This window comes from Calonectris borealis, chromosome 1 (assembly GCF_964195595.1).
Source record: "Calonectris borealis chromosome 1, bCalBor7.hap1.2, whole genome shotgun sequence".
Classification (NCBI taxonomy): domain Eukaryota; kingdom Metazoa; phylum Chordata; class Aves; order Procellariiformes; family Procellariidae; genus Calonectris; species Calonectris borealis.
The window spans coordinates 197,184,244-197,203,020 of NC_134312.1; the positions used below are offsets into that span (position 1 = coordinate 197,184,244).

Below are 18,777 nucleotides of genomic sequence, written 5' to 3' on the forward strand. Positions count from 1 at the left end.
AATTTTCAACACAGCAATTAAGAACAGTAATAAGTACCATATGGCATGGAGACTACAGTCAGCAGTAGTGCTTGTGCTGTGACAGAGGGGTTCAGAACAATACCCCGTTTTCAGTGATACCGGGTTGGTGGGATGTCCTTGCCCATACCTTTCAAGTGCCTTCTTCCACACCAGATGAACTGAATCACATTGTTTCAGATATTCTGGACTGCAAAAAGACAAAAATGTTGTTATTTATGATTATCTGTGGCTTTCAGTTACCGCGCAGAGCCAGAGGAGACTCAGACCAACTGCTACGCAGTGCGGATGGAGCCAGTCGGAGGAGAGAGTGGTGAAGGTGTGAGCCTCTCTGCACTACTTGGGCTGCAGGTCAGCAAGCACTTGCTGGGGCAGATGCCTTTAGCTGTGTAAATAGTCAAAGATCAGAGATGCCGTTTTAGGGCCTGAAAATCAGTGATGATCTGCACTGAATGAAAATTAGTGATATGAAACCTGCACAGGTTTTCTCTGGGTTGGATGATGGTAACAGTCTCTCCTTGTCTCTTTTTACAAAAGAAAGGAACTTCAAAACTGTGTGGTTGGATTTGTTGCACAGATTTTCCCTATCACATTTTCTTTCAGCCTCGTATTTAAATCTTCATTACTACTCTCTGTTGTCAGGGCTTGCATTCAAGCTTCAGCAATCAGTTATAATGAAAACAAACAGTTACATCTAAACTCAGGCATGCCTCTGCAGAATTACGCAGCTTATTCTCTTCTCCTTTTCCCCAGCGGTATTATTTGGAGAACTTCCTTCATCTATCTCCGTTTGCATGCTCATGGGCAAGATGCAGGGTACGCAAGGTTTCTGCAGAACTGCGTTTTGCATAACATCAACTCTCTGCAGAAAGTGTGCTTCTCTCTTCCCTCTTTAGGTTTCTTTTTTTTTTATTTGTGTTAACCATTGTTATTAAGATAGCCTTGAAAACATGAGTTGAATATAAGTAGATACGGTACTTCTTAATGTCCCTCTGTAATCCACAAATGATTTGTAGAGGCTAAGGTTCTCCATGATCTCAGTAGATTGTTAATGGGGAAAATTAAAGTCACTTCAATTTTAAAAAGTACTTAACTTCTCAGAAGGCAATTAAAATCACATTTTACATGGCAATACTATTTATTAAAGCACTACTAATTTTTTCAGCAAAGAAATGTGACTATCCAGATTTTCAAAATGTTTCCAACTTTATCTTCATCAAAAGAATTTGCTAGAAAAAATGTTTATAGTATTAATGATTTGTGTATATATATATAAAAAAAATTAAAAATTGCTTTTTTTTGCAGCAACAAAGTTGTCTGAGAATGCAATCGTAGCAATCACTGAATGCCAAGATCTTGCCATGTAAGTCATGCATAATTCCTTGAAGTGCAGGAGACTTTGTCAGAAGATTTTTATCACTAAAGGTAACATAATGCCTTTGCCCTCTGACCCGTGCTGGTGGGATCTCTCAAAGGTCTCCTAATGTTCTGAACTTTGAACTTCATTACATGTCTCCTTTTTTCCATGCCCTGACACAAGCAACATACCACCTTCAAAGATCAGTAATATGTTTTTTAAGATTTTTTGATTGGAAGCTTAGCAAGTGCTCCCTGAAAGCCTGACCTCTACAATCAATACATGCGCTCCTTCTATTCTTCACACGTTGAGGATGTCAGTAAACACACAGTGCAAAGCTTGCAGCCACCACATGCCTGTGACCTTTTTGAAGTCTGTTCATCAGCATGTCATTCAAATTTGGGCCAACATGAATATTGGGGAGAGAGGAAGCTCTGTTATTCTGTTATTTGGAAATGCTTGGCTTCGAAGGATAAGCATCACCCGGCTAAGTCTGATCTCAAAAGTTCAGTCACATCTATTGCTTTTAGTTCCCCTTCCAGGGGGAGACTGGGAACAAGGGAGGGCCAAGTCTGTTCCAGTGCACCTGCGTGAGGGGTATATGTTACCTGTCGGCACTAGAAGATACTCATGAACAGACATCAAACTGTTGGACAAAGTCAGGTGCTTAGAGGTGCCCAGCTCACGCTGCAGCCTTGTCTCCGGCATTGCTGAGGCCACAACTTTGCTGGAGCCACGTGGCTCTGCAAACCTAAGCCCAAACTTAAACACAGCTACTGGAGATAGGAAGGACAGAAGCGGAGGACCTCTCCAGAGCGCAGAGCTGGAGCTCCGCTCTTCAGCACTGGGAAGGCTGTCCTGAAGGGACTGCTAGCTAAAACGAGTTTTGCCCGGCAACCTGGCCTGTACTCAGACACTTGTGTTCATAAGCAACATGCTCTTCAGCACAGATGGACCTAGGAAGAGACCTAATGGGGTCTGTCCACAGATCCTTCTGTGGAACAACAGAAAGTTTTCACAGGCTTAAAATCCCTTCTTCACCACGTCCAAATAAATGTTAACAGCTGGCTGAGTGACCTGAACAGCCGTTCTTGTCTAGCAGCCCATTTGCTTGTAACCCTCACATGATTGTTTTTGCTTTATCTTGTGACAAACAAAATACTGTCACAGGATGAATCAGACTTTGGACCTGGATAGGTCGAGGAGAAGGACAATACTTTCTACAGTTGATCTCGGGCCAGAGTCACACTTTTTTTGAATCACTACCTGTCTGTGTGTCTCTGTGAGCAGGCCTATATGCCAGACCAAACAAGCTCACCATCTGAAGTAAATGATCAAGGCCACTGAGCTTGTACATTGCGTTGATCCTATGCTCAGAGACACATGACAGGCCAGTGTTGTCCCTAAGTTTGGGACTGAATGACATGTCACATGCCAGTGAAACAAATTAAATCTTTATTTGAGATCATATGACCCATGTTACAGTTAATCTGGCTTCAAATCAGTTTATGAAGGAACTGAATATTCATGAAGTTATTGAACTGCACTTCTTGTTTTAAGAGAAAAGCTACATCAGAGAATCTTTGAAGTTTTGATATGCTTGTAGCAAATATGACTTTTTGCAATATTTGTAATTGAAAAGCAGTATTTAAGACTGTAAGGAGGTCCTTTGGGCTTCTACTCCCCAACTATGTCATCTCTCCTTGTTGTACCACACCCATGAGGAGGCCAAAATCACCTCAGTGTCTCAAGATGACAGTGCACCGACGAGAACGAAGAGAGCAGGGGTACTGTGGTGTCCATCCCACAGCATCCCACCTCAAAGCAGAGAGAAACCAGTCTCCATAACCCAACGAGCAGCCACCATCAGTGAGCAGACAAGGCTTCTGTAGTTTGTACAAGGAAACACATCCTGAAGTTTTACAGCTCCGATGCCAGGGCATGCTCCCTCCATTGTGTACATCAAGGTGGGTAGAGGTCATATCTAAATAGCACCAGCATGACCTTTCTTATAGAGCCGAAGCATGTGCCACAGCAGCTGTGCCAACAGAGACAAAGTCCACCTTTCCCCTGATACACGGCACCAGCTATGTCAGACTCAGAGAGAATGAGATGTATTAACCAGAGACCAGCTGTTGGCTAAGAAACATGGCTTTTACCCACCCTGACAAGCAAGAGAGCGTGCGGAAGGGGAGCAGCTATAATAAAACCTCTAAGTCATTTCACTTGAGAGCGGACAACACGGCAGCGCGGAGCAGAAACAACCCGCAGCTTCCTCCTCGGCCCGAGCGGGGCCGCGTCAGTCCCCCGGGCAGGCTGACCCCGCGGGACCCAGCTGAGCTCCCGGCAGCGGGAGCTGCGGCACCGGGTTCACCGGGACGGTGTTAAATGAGGCTGGAGGCACCGCTCGTGCCTCGTTTCGTAACCGGCGAAAACAAACTCCCTGGCGCAGTAAACACTGAGCGACAGCAATGTCGGGCACGCTGCTGCTCGGGGGTGAAATGACGGAACTGCTGGTTTGTCATGATTTCTAGCAGCAACCCCACGCGTCCCCTGGCACGGCTGCCAACACCGGGGGGGGACCCTTCTCCTCCCCCCGGGTGAGGGCTGCCCCCCGGCCGCGGAGGAGGCCACGTCCCCTCGTCCTGTCCAGCCCCCCGGGGACAGCCGCCACGCCGGGTGTTCCCTCCTCGGCTCGGCGGCCCGCCCAGGCGCGGCCGGCAGCGCCAGGCCGCGGGCCCGCCTGCCGCAGCGCCCCGCCCGCAGGCCGCGGGGGGCAGAGGGACACCGAGCAGCCGCCGCCGACACCGCGGCGAGATGGCGGCGGCCAGCTCCGTCCTCTCGGCGGCCGCGGCCCGGGGGGGGCGGCGCCGGGGGACACTCCTCCCCTGAGGGAAGCGGCTGTCCTCCTCGTCCCGCCTCTCGGTGTCACGCACCCCCGGCACTGCGTGACCTCCGCCGGGACCGGGACGGGGCGGAGGAGAGCGGGCGGCGGGCGGGGGCACCCTGCGCGGGGCACAGCCCGGCCGAGGTAGGCGGCGGCGGGGCGGCGGGGCGACGGGCAGCGGGAGGGGCAGTGCCAGCGCCGGCGGGGCAGGTGCGCTCGGGGGGGCCCGTTGATGGGTCTCCCGGGCAGGTAGGGGCTGTCGGCAGCCAAGGCGGAGCGTCCGGCGGGTCAGCTGTTTTCCTTTCGCGTCGTGAGTAATTGCGTTGTGTTTTCTGGCGCACAGAGTTAAACGCCAAACCCAGAAATGAGGAAGGTTTTGTGCGTGGAACCCGTCATTTTCATCTACACGTTTGCGTCTTCCTTGACAAGCCCGCTGGCGCAGCAGTTCATCTACCGGCGGCTGTGGGAGGACGAGTACAACGCCACTTTCGTAAGCGACAGCAATGCCAGTTACTGTGAACAGAATAAAAGTAGCCCGACTTACATCAAGCAGAAGGTAAGAGGGGAGAAGAAAATACAGTTGTAAGTAAACTTGCAGCCATTAGGTGCTGTCTCAACATAACCTCCTTTTATATAACCTTACTTAACCTTTTATATACAGAAAAGCAGTAGTTTTGTAAACTGCTGTCACTTTACTGTCTCATTGCTCGGGTGTTGCGCTGTAGGTAGTTGTAGTGCTTTAAAGACAAAGATTTGTCTCCAGGAAGATGCTGAGGTAAATTCATATTTTAACAGGAGTTGAAAATCATCTCAGAGGATTTGGCCCAAATTGGCATTGGCCTGGCATTACAACGGGTACCACTGAAGGCTCCTCCTTCCAGGAGGAGTTGTGCATGTGTTTATGAGCCATCAGTTGTCTCTGTGACTTCCAGTGTTCTCTGTAACTATGTAAACTTTCGCAAATGTCCTGTAATTTTCACAAATAAGATCTAGCTTGGAATACATTTAGTTGAGAGGAATTAAAAGTATGAAGGGTGGGGGGGGTTAAGATAAAAAATTTTGTATTTTTAAGATGTGAAAAAATATTTAACTGATCTTTGCACAATCAAACGTAATTGATGACTTACCATTCATAGCAGTGCTAGTCTGCCTTGTTGAAATATAAAGATGGCAAGATGACAGCATCTCACGGTCAATTACATTTTTAGCACTTTTTCATAGTTCAGCATGCTGGATAGCTAGTTGTTGATTGGAACCTCTTCCCTTGCATTTACAGTGCAGTTTTAATGCTACGCTTAAGCAGAACTAACTGTGGGCTGCCAGCAGAAGAGTTGATCATATTCCATTTTCTTTTCCCCTCTCCCTGCTCCCCCTCCCCCTCACATGTTGTATCTTGCAGTTCCACAGTTACTGGCTACGGTTTGGATTTGATATGGGCACTGATTCAACAGAAAGCTCATCTCTGTTTTTGAGTTTGTTGGGTTTTGAGTGGTGTTGTTTTCTGCAGCAGTGCACTGGTCTGACACACTCTGGCCACATGATTGCTGTATCTAACATGGCGATGGCAGAGGAGGTACAACAGAACCATCCTTGGCAACAACAACTGGCAGTTAGGCTGGATTAAGTGGAACATGAAACCACTGTAGAGTCAGAAAAGCAGTTATGGAAACAGTCAGCTGGCATTCCCCTATGCTGCTGGAAGGGTGGCACCTGAAAATTTTCACTCACATCCCAGATTTGAATCTCTGATGTTCTGCGTATGCACAAGACTGAACACCTGAGCTTATCTACTTCATTTGTCATATACAAAAGATTTTTTTTAATGGTACATGCTTCCATTGAAGATGATCAAAGAAATAATTGAGGATTTTTAGCGAGGAGTAAGTTCTTCCTCATGTAACAGAAGCTGGTCTTAGTAGAAAGAATGTGAAAGTAAAAAGGTCGATAGAACTGTAGTCCAACTTGCTTTCTGGGCTGACCCATCAGCCAAGGAAGGTAATGTATGCCACCCATTGGAATTAATTTGGAGCTAATAACCAATTATTGTCTGCATAATGTTTTTATGTTACTCCCCTGAAGTGTTTTCTTTAGTATTAGCTCCCTGTTTGGTGCTGTGTGTGGGCATTTTCTCCTGTGGTGTCATGTGTCAATAGAAGGAGCAACTCTAAGGAAACCATATGATTTGGTGCATACATAGAATTGTGGTGCATACAATTCTAATCGCAGAGTCCATCAAGAAACCTACATTTCACAAACATTTCTGCACTTTGCATTTGCTAGAAGCCCCCCAAATTCAACCTGATTTTCAAATTGTGATCACCTATGCTCAGGATGTAAGACTTCATATTTCTTTCTGCAAAAAACTGAAGCAGAGTGCTTAATTTCAGCTGAAGTTTAGATAGCGTCTCTGATTGATATGGTGGTGAATTCACACATTACAGGTTTTTTTGGATAAAGGATACAAAGTATAATTAACTTGATATTTGAGAACATGAATCCTTCAAGACGGTAGTTGAATAACGGCCAATAGAACTTCTTTGTTTCCCTTTCCTGCCAAATTTCCATTCCCTCCATTTCAATGATTGCCAGCAGGCATGAGCTTTTGAACAATCATGCTCTTGTCTGGACGTCTCACCTGCATTTTGATACAACACTTGTTACCATAGTATAAGAATGTAAAATGCTCAAAACACCCATTAATTTTGGTGGAACCCAATCTCTGTGCTGAGTAATAATCCTGTGTGTGGGGAAAAAGAGTAGATCCAGAAACACAGTTCCAAGCCCTTTGCTGAGGATATGTCAAGTAGATGTTCTAGATTTTCCAAGACCATCCTAACTGACTTATGTTTACAGATGATGTAAATTTTGCTGTCAGTAGTGTTCCCAACAGGCCCTGTTTGGCATTAACTTTTAGCAGAACACCTCTCTTAATAGTTAATTTAGTGTAAGTCCTTCCATTCTGGGAATGGAGCAGCTTTTTACTAATCTCACCTATTTCAAAGCAAAATGTAAAAGAAAACTGAAGACAAAAATCACATGGAGCCTGCAAAAACGTAGAGTATAGTTCAAAATGGATAGTCTTTGCAGCGTTTAGATTAATTATTTCTTATAATTTGAAGGAAATTAGTCATTTTATAATAAAATGGGTTCAAAGGTAATTTGAATACAAGCTGAAGCATTCCAATCACTGATTGGAATAAACCTTTTTTTTTTTAGCTCAGAAAGAGCTATATTATTAATCATTAAACATTGTTTATCACTCAGTTTATTTGTTATCCAATCCATGCATTTTCCTTTGCTACTCAGTAAAATTTTTTAATTTTATGAGCCTGTCAGCTTATCATGTCCTGTACATTGTTCAGCCTCAGGCACTACACTTCTCTCTAATTTAATCCTTATAAAAGTGAATTGCTTCTTCATTTTCAGTCTTTTAATTTTTAAATCTGTGATTTTAAGAACTAGTTCTGTCCACCATGAGCATTTTTTCGGAGTAGAGTGAATTTGCAGATTAAAAAATTAGACCTTTCTCTTCAAATTTATGTAGTTCCATTGATTTTGATAGAATTACATGATTTTAAAGCAGCTGCGGGTTTGACCTATCATTTTCTGTATTCCTTTCCATTGACTTTATAAAAACATGAAGTGGACAGTTGAGTGCTTTATACTCTAAATAGAGTTTTTCTGTACTTTTGTCTTTTAGTCTTCTCATGAGTAGACAACAAATCATTTATGTCTGCAAGGTTATGGTCATTTGTGGTATCTGGATGTGTAGCCACATTCTTTATGTTGCACATCTACTTCCAAAATAATGAAACCCAAGTCTTGGTTGTTTTATTCCTCCAGTTTAACACTTCGTTATGGTTTGGCAATAATATTTGTATTGTATGGCTAATGTGGGTTGAGATGATATATAATAACATCTAGTTTTATTTCTAATGTATTAGCATTTCTTTGACGCTCCTGTCTTTGAACCTGATGATCCTGGTAAAGAAGCAATGTCTGCAACTATATAGAGTTCTCTTTGTCAGCAGGGGAGGAGTTAAAGATCAGAATATCATTTTCCATCTCAGTTTGTTTGCTCTTCGTGGTTTTGACCTTTCCAGGGTGACTATGACGCTGGCCAGTAGACAGGACTTCATGAATCCTGAGGTAGTCAGACACCATAAGGGAGGAGAGTAAAAGACTCCAGAGTGCTGGGGATCTTGAGGGCTTTCCTTAAGGGCCTCAGGATCAGTTGAATTTTCCTCTTGCAATAAAACCTGGTATCTTGTAAACAAACAAAGAGGTTGAACTAGAAACTCGTGGTCTTTGCCTCTAAATACAAATATGAATTTATAAAGCATTCAGCAGCTTTTAAGATTGCCCAAAGTATACTCCTGGAAATTCTAGGGTTTTTTCATCTTTTGGATGCTACTCAGTGGGGATTATGTTAGCTACAGAGGAAACACCTGAAATGTGGAATATAGATGGTTTGAGTACAGGCTGAGAATGGCTTGGGAGGACTCACACGGCTGTACCTGCCCTGCTGTACCTGATTGAAGAGTGCAACCCCTGCCCAAGTCAGTGTGATACCTCAGAAAACTTTGAAGAAAACTTTCAGAGTGACTTTACTCTCTGCATCTGAAAGGTTATCTTACAGCGTATAAAGGGTTTGTGCGAATGAAGTTACTTCCTTTCCCACTGCTGCTCTTCTGTCTGATCAGGTGGTTGTCCTTGAAAGGGCTGCTGTGGCTGCTGTCTGTCTAGCCTGCATCGATGCATTAAAAGCAAGATCTGAAATGGCTTGCTGAGCGTCATTTGGCAGCTGGCTTCATGACAAGATAGTCTTTTTAATTGACTTTTCTTTAGTTCTTTTTTCTGCAGCCATTCATGTTCTGTTAGCTGTTTGTTTTTCAGCTACATTTGATTTTTGTACTTCTGTTAAAAAGAACTTAGAAATTTTTCCCATAATGGGTGTTTACAGTTTATTGTCATAGTAGCAGCTGCTGTTCCTTACGTGAATACCTGCTGTAGCATATCCACAGAGACCACTGGTTTGGACAGTTTCTGAACTCAGAGCTTTCCAGTGTTTTAAAAATTAGTTAATTCACATGTCTGTGAGTCGGTATAATTTTTAATACTATGTTTCACATTTGTGGTTGTTGTTATTATTAACGTTGTACACTGGGATGTCAGAGCAAATCCTGACCTGTTTACTTGCACAATGTGCTAGTCAGTGAATTGTTTCTTTGTAGCCTTCTCGGTAGGATTACTGAGGAAGAAAAATGATCTCCTGGGAGTAGGGAGCATGGGGGGTATTCCTCAATCAAAGACTGTTTTACTACGGATTTCTGAGAAATTCAAATAGGCCCAGTGTCCTTTTGCAATACCCTGTACTGAAGGAGCTACTTACAAGCTCTTGTAAATGCACGTTCAAGAGAATTGTTCTCTTGTCTCCAGTGAAACTTCTCTGTCAAGAGTACTAGTAAGACTATCTTAAGAAATAAGTTCTGGCTTAAAATGTAACAAGGGATGTTTGAGGAATATTGAAGGTAAAATTACAAAAGCAGGAGTCTTTGAATATGCAATTCCATTGTATTAGTGATTACTGTAATATAATGCATTCTTATAAACATAATCATGTACTGTATTTTATTATAGCATAATATATTACAATATAATGTTGTATATTCTTATAAAATTATATTGTTTATATTATGTTTTATAATAATACAATTTATAATATATAAACATGTGTTGTGCTACACATTATGTTGCATGCTAATTGTTATGTAAGTGTAGTATTATTAAAAATTATGTATTTTGAATTTTTTTTTACAATTTATTATAGTATTTACGATTATTTTTGTTTTCTCTTTGCAGGAAGTTCAAGAAAAAACCTCTGTTTTTAACATGCAGTTGGATTTAACTGCAGCAGTTCCCAGCCTTATAGTTGCCTTTGTCATTGTAGCTAATGGGGATCGCCAGGGACGCAAAAGGTCTTTGGTTTTACCATCAATGGGAGCTTTGATTGCTGATATTTGCCTCACTGTAATATCATATTTTTCCTTGTCACTCTCTATCCTATTTGCGGTGGCATTTATTACTGGACTGTTTGGGAGTATGGCAACTTTCCTTGGAGGAGGCTTTGCTTTTATAGCAGACTTGTGTCACGATGAGAAGCAGAAGACAACGCGAATAGCTGTGGTGGATTTGATTTTTGGAGTTGTATCTGGATTGGCAGGACTGTCATCTGGGTACTTTCTAAGAGGAATAGGCTTTACATGGACATTTGTGACAGCATCTCTGCTCCATGTCGTTAATATTATCTATATTATATTTCTTCTGGAAGATACAGTAGGCGTATCTGAATTCCACCACCAGGCACCAGTGTCCTGTAAAGAACTTCTGAGAGAGACATTTTCTGGAGTGTACATGCTTTTTAAAATTGCCCCTTATAAAAAGAGAATTTTAATCATTGTGTTACTTTTTACATTTATGACTTATTTGTTTACTATGGTTGGTGGGAGTTCGCTTTTTACGCTGTATGAACTGGATGAGCCACTCTGCTGGAATGAAGTATACATTGGATATGGAGCAGCTGCGTTCACTTCTGTCTCTTTGACCAGTTTTTTAGGAGTTTACTTATTTTCTAAATGTCTCAAAGACATTTATATTGTCTTTATCGGGATATTTTCTTACATTGGAGGAATGGTCATGGCTGCCTTTGCCAAAACTACCCTGCTCATGTTTTTAGGTGAGTTCAGAATCAGTTGTTCCATGGTCAACAATATATATGAAAATACTGCTATGTTATCTGTAGTGAATGTAGTTGGTAAATATTGGAAGTACTGTCTTGAAAGGGTCATAGAGAGGTAAAATACACAAGGTTGAGTCAGACTGATTTAGGATTTAGTTAAAAGTGAAGTGTGTGGAGAGAGAATGGAATTACTTGCTTATGATTTGGTTTTAGTGCCATACAGATATATTGGATTTATTAATTTCTCTGTGCTTGGATAATTGTGTCTCAGTGTACTTCTAGTTTGACTTTTCTATTGCCTTTTACTATTTGGGGAACTGAGCATTCAAAAGTGCATGACTAATTCATTTGCAATGTATTTGTAAAATCCTGGATTTTTATTACTTCAATGTCTCATGACTGATTCATTGCTTTACAGTAAGAGTGCCATCTTTGCTCTGCTTTATGCCTATTCCCGTTCTCCGATCAATGCTGTCAAAAGTGGTTCTCACTGGTGAACAGGGTGAGTAGAATTTGTTTTTAAACAACACAATAATACGGTATTTCAGAACAGAGATGCACCAAGATTACCTTTAAACAGATACGTATCGGTATTTTAAGACTGCTTTTCTTTCAAGATCCATGTAATATGACCCTATGTCATGATATTAATGGCTTTTGATTCTGAATTTAATATAAACAACATTGTGTTTAAAAACTACTGCAAGTTTCAACCTTCAAAGGAGAGATTGCTCTAAAAATAAAGACCATGGGGAACTTGAAGCAGAGGAATGCTCAAGGTTTATATAGATGTGATTTCACAAGTGTTTCTGCATTCACAAGATTTTGATGTGCAAAGAAAGATATATTTCTGTCATTTAGTCAATGTCACACTTCATAATTTAGAAAGGTAAGCAGTAGGTGGTCAACCCTCAAAGCACTTGAAAACAATTAGATCTGGATCCTGAGCTATGTACTCGGCTTTATGGGTGACTGTGGCTACTTAAACGTGCCCCAAAAGATATAACATATTACATCTCAAAGTCCTTTCCTTATGGAACACATAAAAAAGCATGTCAGGCCTCAAAATGTGGCTTTAGTATCCCGTATTTTGCTTTTGGGGAGCATATACTTTCTAGATTTTGGGGAGCATATATTTTCTAGAAGCGTTCTCCGGAGTTGTTTGGTTTTATTTTTTGAAAGACATATCTTTATACACTAAAACAAAGATCTCTTTGTACTAAACTATGATAACATATACCTCTATTTTTGCAGTTTCTTGGCATTCTTCAGGGCTTTGGCTACTTGAGTGTTTGATGCAGGAATCAGGTTGCTTCTGTCATCTTTTTCTGCTTACCTATTGTGATTTTGTTTATGGTCCTGTGAATATGAATGCAGCTTGGGAAAATGTGTTCAGCAAGACACTGATGGGATAAACTGCCACCGCAATGGGTAGTTCAGTGCAAAAAAATGTTGTTTCTTTTCTTTTCAAATGAGGACATGGTTATGTGCTGAACCAGCAGTCTTTGTTGGATCAGATCCTTTTCCACATGTAAGAGTGAAGACTAGAGAAGGAAGAAATAAGACAGGGAAGAGTGAGAATCAATAGGAGAATTGGAAGGGGTAAAGGATGGAGATGTGCAGAACATGGTTAATGAGGATGAACAGTTTGAACTTCATGTGATAAGCAGATTCAAGAAAGTAGGTACGGTCACAGAATAGCAGCAAAGAAAAATAGTTTCCATCAGCAAAATGTTTTGTTTTGGTTTGGTTTTTTTTCATTTAAAAACCAAGTCGTTTGTAGGAGTCCCCACAGAAGACACTTCCATAGCAAAGGCGTACGATACTCGGGTGCTTGTTACTTGCATACTTGCTAAAATACTGTAGATAGATCTTTCAAAACAAGTTTAAAAACTTTAGCACTTTGAAGGGGTTTTGGTTTTATTTTGTTTTGTTTGTAATTCATCCATTTGTTTTTGGCAGGTGCTGTGTTTGCTTGTATTGCCTGTTTAGAAGTTGTGACCGGCACTATTTCACTTTCAGTTTTTAATATTCTGTATGCAGCTACTGTTGCATGGTTTTCAGGCTTTAGCTTCCTCTTATCGGCAGGCTTGTGTCTAATTCCACTGGCTGTCCTGTGGTAAGTACGGATCAGGAGGGTGCTTCTGACTGCTTTTACCAGTAATTTTTTGTTTTGACATGAGTTGAAGCTGAATGGTTTAGTGCAGTAGTTCTCAAACGTCAGTATTTTCTAGTGTGCTGGGCTTATTTCATGTGTAGCCTTCCCTCCAGCTTCCACCCAGTTCAGGAGCTGCTGATATCTAGCAAGCCTATGAAAGGTACAGGGGGCTGCTAGGAGTGGGGAAGAGCTGAAACGAGGGGACATGGCAGTGTCTTCCCCAGGGGGGATCAGATAGGAGAGAGGGAGCCCAGGCTATGGGGGGCTGCTTTCTCTCAGTGAGGCTTGTGAGAGGAGTGGCTCCGCAGCTGCCGGTAGCTGTAGTTTCCTGTTTTTTCTCTCTTCAACACCTATTCCCCTACCCCTTGCTGGAGTTTTTCCATCATCAGCCCTGTCTGGCCCTTATCCAGCTACCTCCCTTCAGCTCCGTGCTGTGAACTTGTTACCTAATTCCACAAACTGAAATCTATCCTAGTGGGATACACCGTACCCTTGACTGCACATGCATGCCTTTCCTTGGTTTGAGACTTTTACATGTGTCCCTGAGGAAAGCCTTTGACAAAGAACAAAAGTAACATATCACTTGAAAGGCACGAGCTTAGTTTTGCAGTCTGAGCTCTTCTAGATGCTAATGAGGGTTGCAAACGTGACCAATTACCCAGTGAATTTAATGGAAAGTTACCTGTCCCAGTCCTTGGTCATGGGTACCTTATGACCCAGTGCCATCAAAATCTGTAAAAGATCTGCACTAACTTTAAGCCCCATGTGAATAAACCTCTAGACATGTTTAAAAAATATGCTCTATAGCATTTGCATCTAACCATATCTAGTGACCATCTAGTAATACTGACAGTGAAAGATCATTATTCATGAGTATTCACAAAAGCAAAGTTCACTTTACATTATTTCCACTATAAATTATGTCTTTTAAGGATGCTGGAACATAGATCTAAATGACAGAAGGATCACTTTTCATTAGATCAGAAAGATTTATATTCAGGTGAAAAAAGCTGTTTTAAGAGGGTGGTACTCTTGCTGGAGACTCTTATATTTTTCCTAATGCTTAGACTTTTATCGTCTTTTATCTCTATATCAGCTGCATTTTAAGTTTTAAATAGGCAGTGATAATGCTGTAGATTTATAACATTTCACATAATTTCAAGTCTGTGTCCACCTGACTACAGTCTATTCAGAGAAGCTGCAGTAATGGTGACTTAAGACTAAGGTAGTGATGGGTCTCAGACCTAAGGGAATTGAAGCCAAGGGGTGTTGTGCTGAGTGTGGAGAATACTTTTCAGTAAAGTAATAAAAAAGTGAGGAATTCAGTTATATTAACAAAGGTCCAGTAAATACTTCTGTTTTATTAAATACTAGTTTTAGTTTAGTTCAGTGCTGTATGGTAGAGGAAGTTTCTGTTAAAAAAGCACTCTATTCTATGCAAAAGGCAACAGATATTTACGATCAATTAGTCCATCCTGCAATCAGGACTGTAGTCCATCATCGCCATAAATTTTTGGAAGTTATTTTTCTTTTCCTTCTTATCAAAGACAGCAGTAGGGATATTGTCTAACTTGTGTAATAGGGGCAAGTACCGTCATTGCTTTTGTTTACTAAGGTAGTCAACAGCTTTGTGCTACAGAAGATGGCTCTAACAGAGCTATCAGATGTGTTTGAATGAGCAGTCTATACTTAACTATCGCAGCTAAAGATATCTGTCTTATTTGTGTCTTACAGCTGGCTTCTGTGCACAAGCTGGAATGGGGAGGACTTGGCTCTGCTTGTACCTGAAGAAGTATCCAGCATAGAGAGCGTTGATAGTTGAACAAGGGGTTCACTTACCTGCATTTTCTAATCTGACATGCAGTGGCAGGGACCATTACATCACACAGAGACCATAGAGATAACACAACAGTTGCAGATGCAATCTCAAAGCGACCCTGCAGCAACAAGCACTAAATTGGTAGCACTCTTTATCCAGTCTCTTTAGCACTTGAATAAAACTAGCTTTTATACTTAACTATGCAAGTAGGCTGGCAGTGGAGATTTTAATGCTGCTTTCAGCATTAGGTAGGATGATACTCTTTTTCCACTTTCCCTTTCTCAAGTTTGAGAATGTCAGCTGTGGATTGTGATACACCTTGTATCATTCTAAGTGGGGTGACAGAGGTAAGCTTAGCAACTCAGAGGGTGCTGGCAATTCTGCTGAAGCCTGTGGAGCTCATGCCAGCTGAGGATGCGGTCCACTGTGTACATCTTAAAGGGCCTGTCTTAATAGTGAAGCCCTCAAACCTGTCTAAAATTACTAAACTAAAAGGTACTTTTTTCAGAAAGCAACCAAACTGGAGGCAGTACTTGCACCTGCTGTAAGTAGACTTACTGCTCTGCAGTTAGCAGAGAGTGTTTGTGCAAGTTTAATGTATAATGTGTGGACCTTGCCTGTGACTTAGTTCTTAAAATGGATTTTCACACAACTGTCATACTTAGAAAATTTCCAGCTTGCAGAGTGTGAAGTTAGGCCTTTGCCTACATTTTGCAGAGGCCATATTGCACATTTATTTTTATCGTTCTCCATGTATTAGGGACTGCATACAGACACCTCTATTTTTTGTCCCATAAATATTTCTTGTTTTCTAGTTAAGTTGGCTTTACTTAGCTTAAATGTTTCTTCTAGTGAAAGGCTGTAATAGCATTTCTTTTCAGTGGATCTTTGATTATTTTTTTAACAGCGCTGAAATGAGGTGACCAAATCTGAATCATGCATCTAATCATCTTGCAATGAATGCAGCATAATTTATGAGCACTTGAACAGCATTTCTCATCTTCAAAGCACTTTACAAATGCTATTAAGAACCTTCTTCCATAATAGATATTACCCTCTCTGTTGCTGAGAGAGAGAAATCAACAGAGAAGACAAGTGACTGGCCCAGGGCCACAGTGCAAACTGGTGAGACTGCCAGACCTAGGAATCAGTTTCTGCATTGACTCCTCACCTTTTTGCTTGAGATCTTTAAGTAGAAATTATCCAGAGTACTAGCTTCTGGAATGCACAACAGAGCAGAAGTGTAAATATAACACCATGTTAAGGACCACTCCCATGTGTTTTTTTTAAGAGTTTGACAGCCAATACTGTTCTGATCTCTGAAAGTACAGATAGGTAGTATGTGACTCTTTTCCCCCAAAACAGATTAGGTAGAGAAATCAAAATAATGTAAAGTGGTTGATATTCACAGAATGAAAACTCTAGGAAAGCAACTATATGGGAACTGACTTCACATGCACATGCATAGGACAAAAATGAAGATGGACATAGCATATGCTGTATAATCAATGATCTGCTTACAGCCATTAATATCCATCATATAGAACAGAGTACTTCTGCAGAACTTCTCAGTGATACTCCACCAAAAATATTAGTACCACATCATGACGATACTATTGTAGATCCTTTTTGTTTGGACAGCATTCTTTCCAAGCTATGTATTGTGATCACGGAGAAGTTTGGAAGAGGGTTCAGATAAGGTAAAGGAGGATTTACACTATCCAGGAGATCACTACCTACCCGTCACTGGTGAAAACAGTGCCGTTTATCCAGGACAGGGGGAATGAATGTGAGAGCCAGCTCTTACACTTCTGTCCTGAACTACCAAGGCTGATGTTGGCAATTAAAGATTAGCTTTTCCTAGCTAGTTTAGACACTAACCAGTAAATAAAACTGCTTAACTCTCCTCCCTTGAGGTGCCCAAGTTGCTGCCAACTTGTTGGAGAAGTGAGCCGAGTTTTACAATAATCAGTGGGTTCGAAACATAGTGAGTCCTTTTAGAGAGATTAAGAAAACACTGATGTAAAGGATTTCAGCACAAAGACTACGTTGTCTTCCGTGCCTCTTCATTATGCAGTTATGTAAGGCTTTATGAAATTAACTATTTCACACAAAACTGCCTGGAAAAAGTAAAGCAAATGAAGAAGGGGTGTGTGCCTTCACTTCCTCTTCCTCAATGCACACCTCCACTAGCACTCGGAAAGTAGGAACAAAGCAAGCCCGTTCGCAGTGGCATTCTGTTGGCCCAGATGAGAACATGCACGTACACTTCAGGAATGGCTTTGTTATGGTTTGACTTTGCTGTACAAAGTACTTGCTGTTTGCAAAGCATTTCTGGTAGACACAGCATTTAGAACTGGCTGTAAGTTTAGGTCAAAACACATGAAGGATATGAACTGTGTTTTTTAAAGTGCCTAGCACAGCGCAAGTTGAGAAAACCAGATGCTAATGTGCTTCAGATTATTAAATCAAAATCTTCCAAGTTTATAGTAGTTGCTCTATTTGTATATAAATGCAAATTATTTTGACAGAAATTAATAACAGAGTTTGTTTTTTTAAACTCTACATTGTATTTGTATTGTTTTTTAACAAATGGCCAACAGGATGACTGGTGGAGGAATGTTTACATAAACAGAAGCAGCAGCACTATGGTGTCATCTATTTTTTTGTGGTCATAACAAACAAACAGCAGTGCAGGAAGATGTGTTTTTGCCTCCCTCCTCCGCTTGGGGAGAGGAAAGGATGCTGCCCTGAACATCAGGAGGCAGCAGGCACAGCACTGCGGTCTGCAGGAAGTCAGCATGGGGCCTTGTGCTGCACCTGTCAGACCAGGGGACCCGCACGCGCCTCCCTCCCCTCGCCCAGGTTGGGTCCCATGCGAGACCAAGGCAGGGTCTGTCCCAGCTACGCTTGTCAGCACACCTCGCTTGGCACGCCTCCACAGGCTGCTATTTGCAGCGCCTGCCTTATAGAATGAAGCTTGTATGAAATAGGGAGAAGGGGCTGGGCCAGGAAGACCAGTCCCCAGCCCGACCCACTGCAACACTGAGCAAGTGCAGCTCTTCCTTTTTATCTCCAAAGCTCTTTGCGTCAGTCCTGCTTGACTCCCATTACCCTATTAAAAGCATAAACTCTTGCACATGCCTCTTACACGTACCATTTGCTTTCCAGCCTGGCTTACCCCTAAAATTAGCTTCCTTGCTTTGAATATGGCTTGATCTCACCCAAGGTTATAATAAAATATACTAATCCTTGAACAAAACCACCTAGAAATTACATCCAGCCTGCTAATCTGTGTCCGCTCTTTGCTGCGCTAATGAGAAACTCTACTAAATTACTTGTCTTGGTGTAGTTTTGCTCAGATACAATAGCATCCATCTTTCAACCAACACCAGGAAAGGCCAACTAGCTAGATACACTGAGGTGGGGAGCTACAAAGTACCAGTAACTATGTACAACCATGGGATGGCTCCATATTTTCTGCAGCCCTATTCCTGGAACAATGCTGGTAGGAAGGCAGACCTGAAAATCCTCCTAAAAATCCATGTCCATAACTTAATTTGTCCCAGACCTGGCAAGGTAATCCCTCAGCCTTTCTGGTCTGAGCCTAGAGCAATACAAAGCCTACTGAACCCCAAGCTTGTTTCATAACAGTTTACTTTTGCTTTATACAAAACTGCCGAGAAACTTGCCAATTATAAAATAGCAGCCAATTCTGATATTTAATAAAGTATATCTGCTCACAGAAAGACCAGGACAGCTATGAAAAACAAAACAGCGAATACATTCAACACGCAAG

The 18,777-nt window shown here is 41.7% G+C and overlaps 1 protein-coding gene across 8 annotated transcripts; it reads left to right on the forward strand.

The window, feature by feature from the left end:
* Positions 1-275: 275 nt before the first annotated feature.
* Positions 276-17,543, forward strand: SLC46A3 (solute carrier family 46 member 3). Of its 8 annotated transcripts, none has more exons than XM_075139834.1 (7): positions 276-369; positions 1,324-1,443; positions 4,606-4,818; positions 10,125-10,998; positions 11,420-11,503; positions 12,964-13,120; positions 14,894-17,543. In XM_075139834.1, exons 3-7 carry the CDS (start codon positions 4,627-4,629, stop codon positions 14,979-14,981), a joined length of 1,395 nt encoding a protein of 464 aa, XP_074995935.1. In that variant the 5' UTR covers positions 276-369; positions 1,324-1,443; positions 4,606-4,626; the 3' UTR covers positions 14,982-17,543. The 8 variants fall into 8 exon arrangements, 7 of the variants coding, with proteins under 7 accessions (XP_074995935.1, XP_074995937.1, XP_074995939.1 ...); XR_012671997.1 differs by lacking the exons at positions 276-369; positions 1,324-1,443 and adding an exon at positions 4,161-4,406 and having other exon boundaries at positions 14,894-15,119; positions 15,886-17,543; XM_075139836.1 differs by lacking the exons at positions 276-369; positions 1,324-1,443 and adding an exon at positions 1,450-3,342.
* The last annotated feature ends 1,234 nt before the right edge of the window (positions 17,544-18,777 follow it).

Bases quoted from the DNA above. Each gene is read 5' to 3' on its own strand.
- SLC46A3 (XM_075139834.1), top strand. From the start codon at position 4,627: ATGAGGAAGGTTTTGTGCGTGGAACCCGTCATTTTCATCTACACGTTT. The intron at 10,999-11,419 runs GTGAGTTCAGAA...ATTGCTTTACAG, and splicing joins TACCCTGCTCATGTTTTTAG to TAAGAGTGCCATCTTTGCTC. The intron at 13,121-14,893 runs GTAAGTACGGAT...TGTGTCTTACAG, and splicing joins ATTCCACTGGCTGTCCTGTG to CTGGCTTCTGTGCACAAGCT.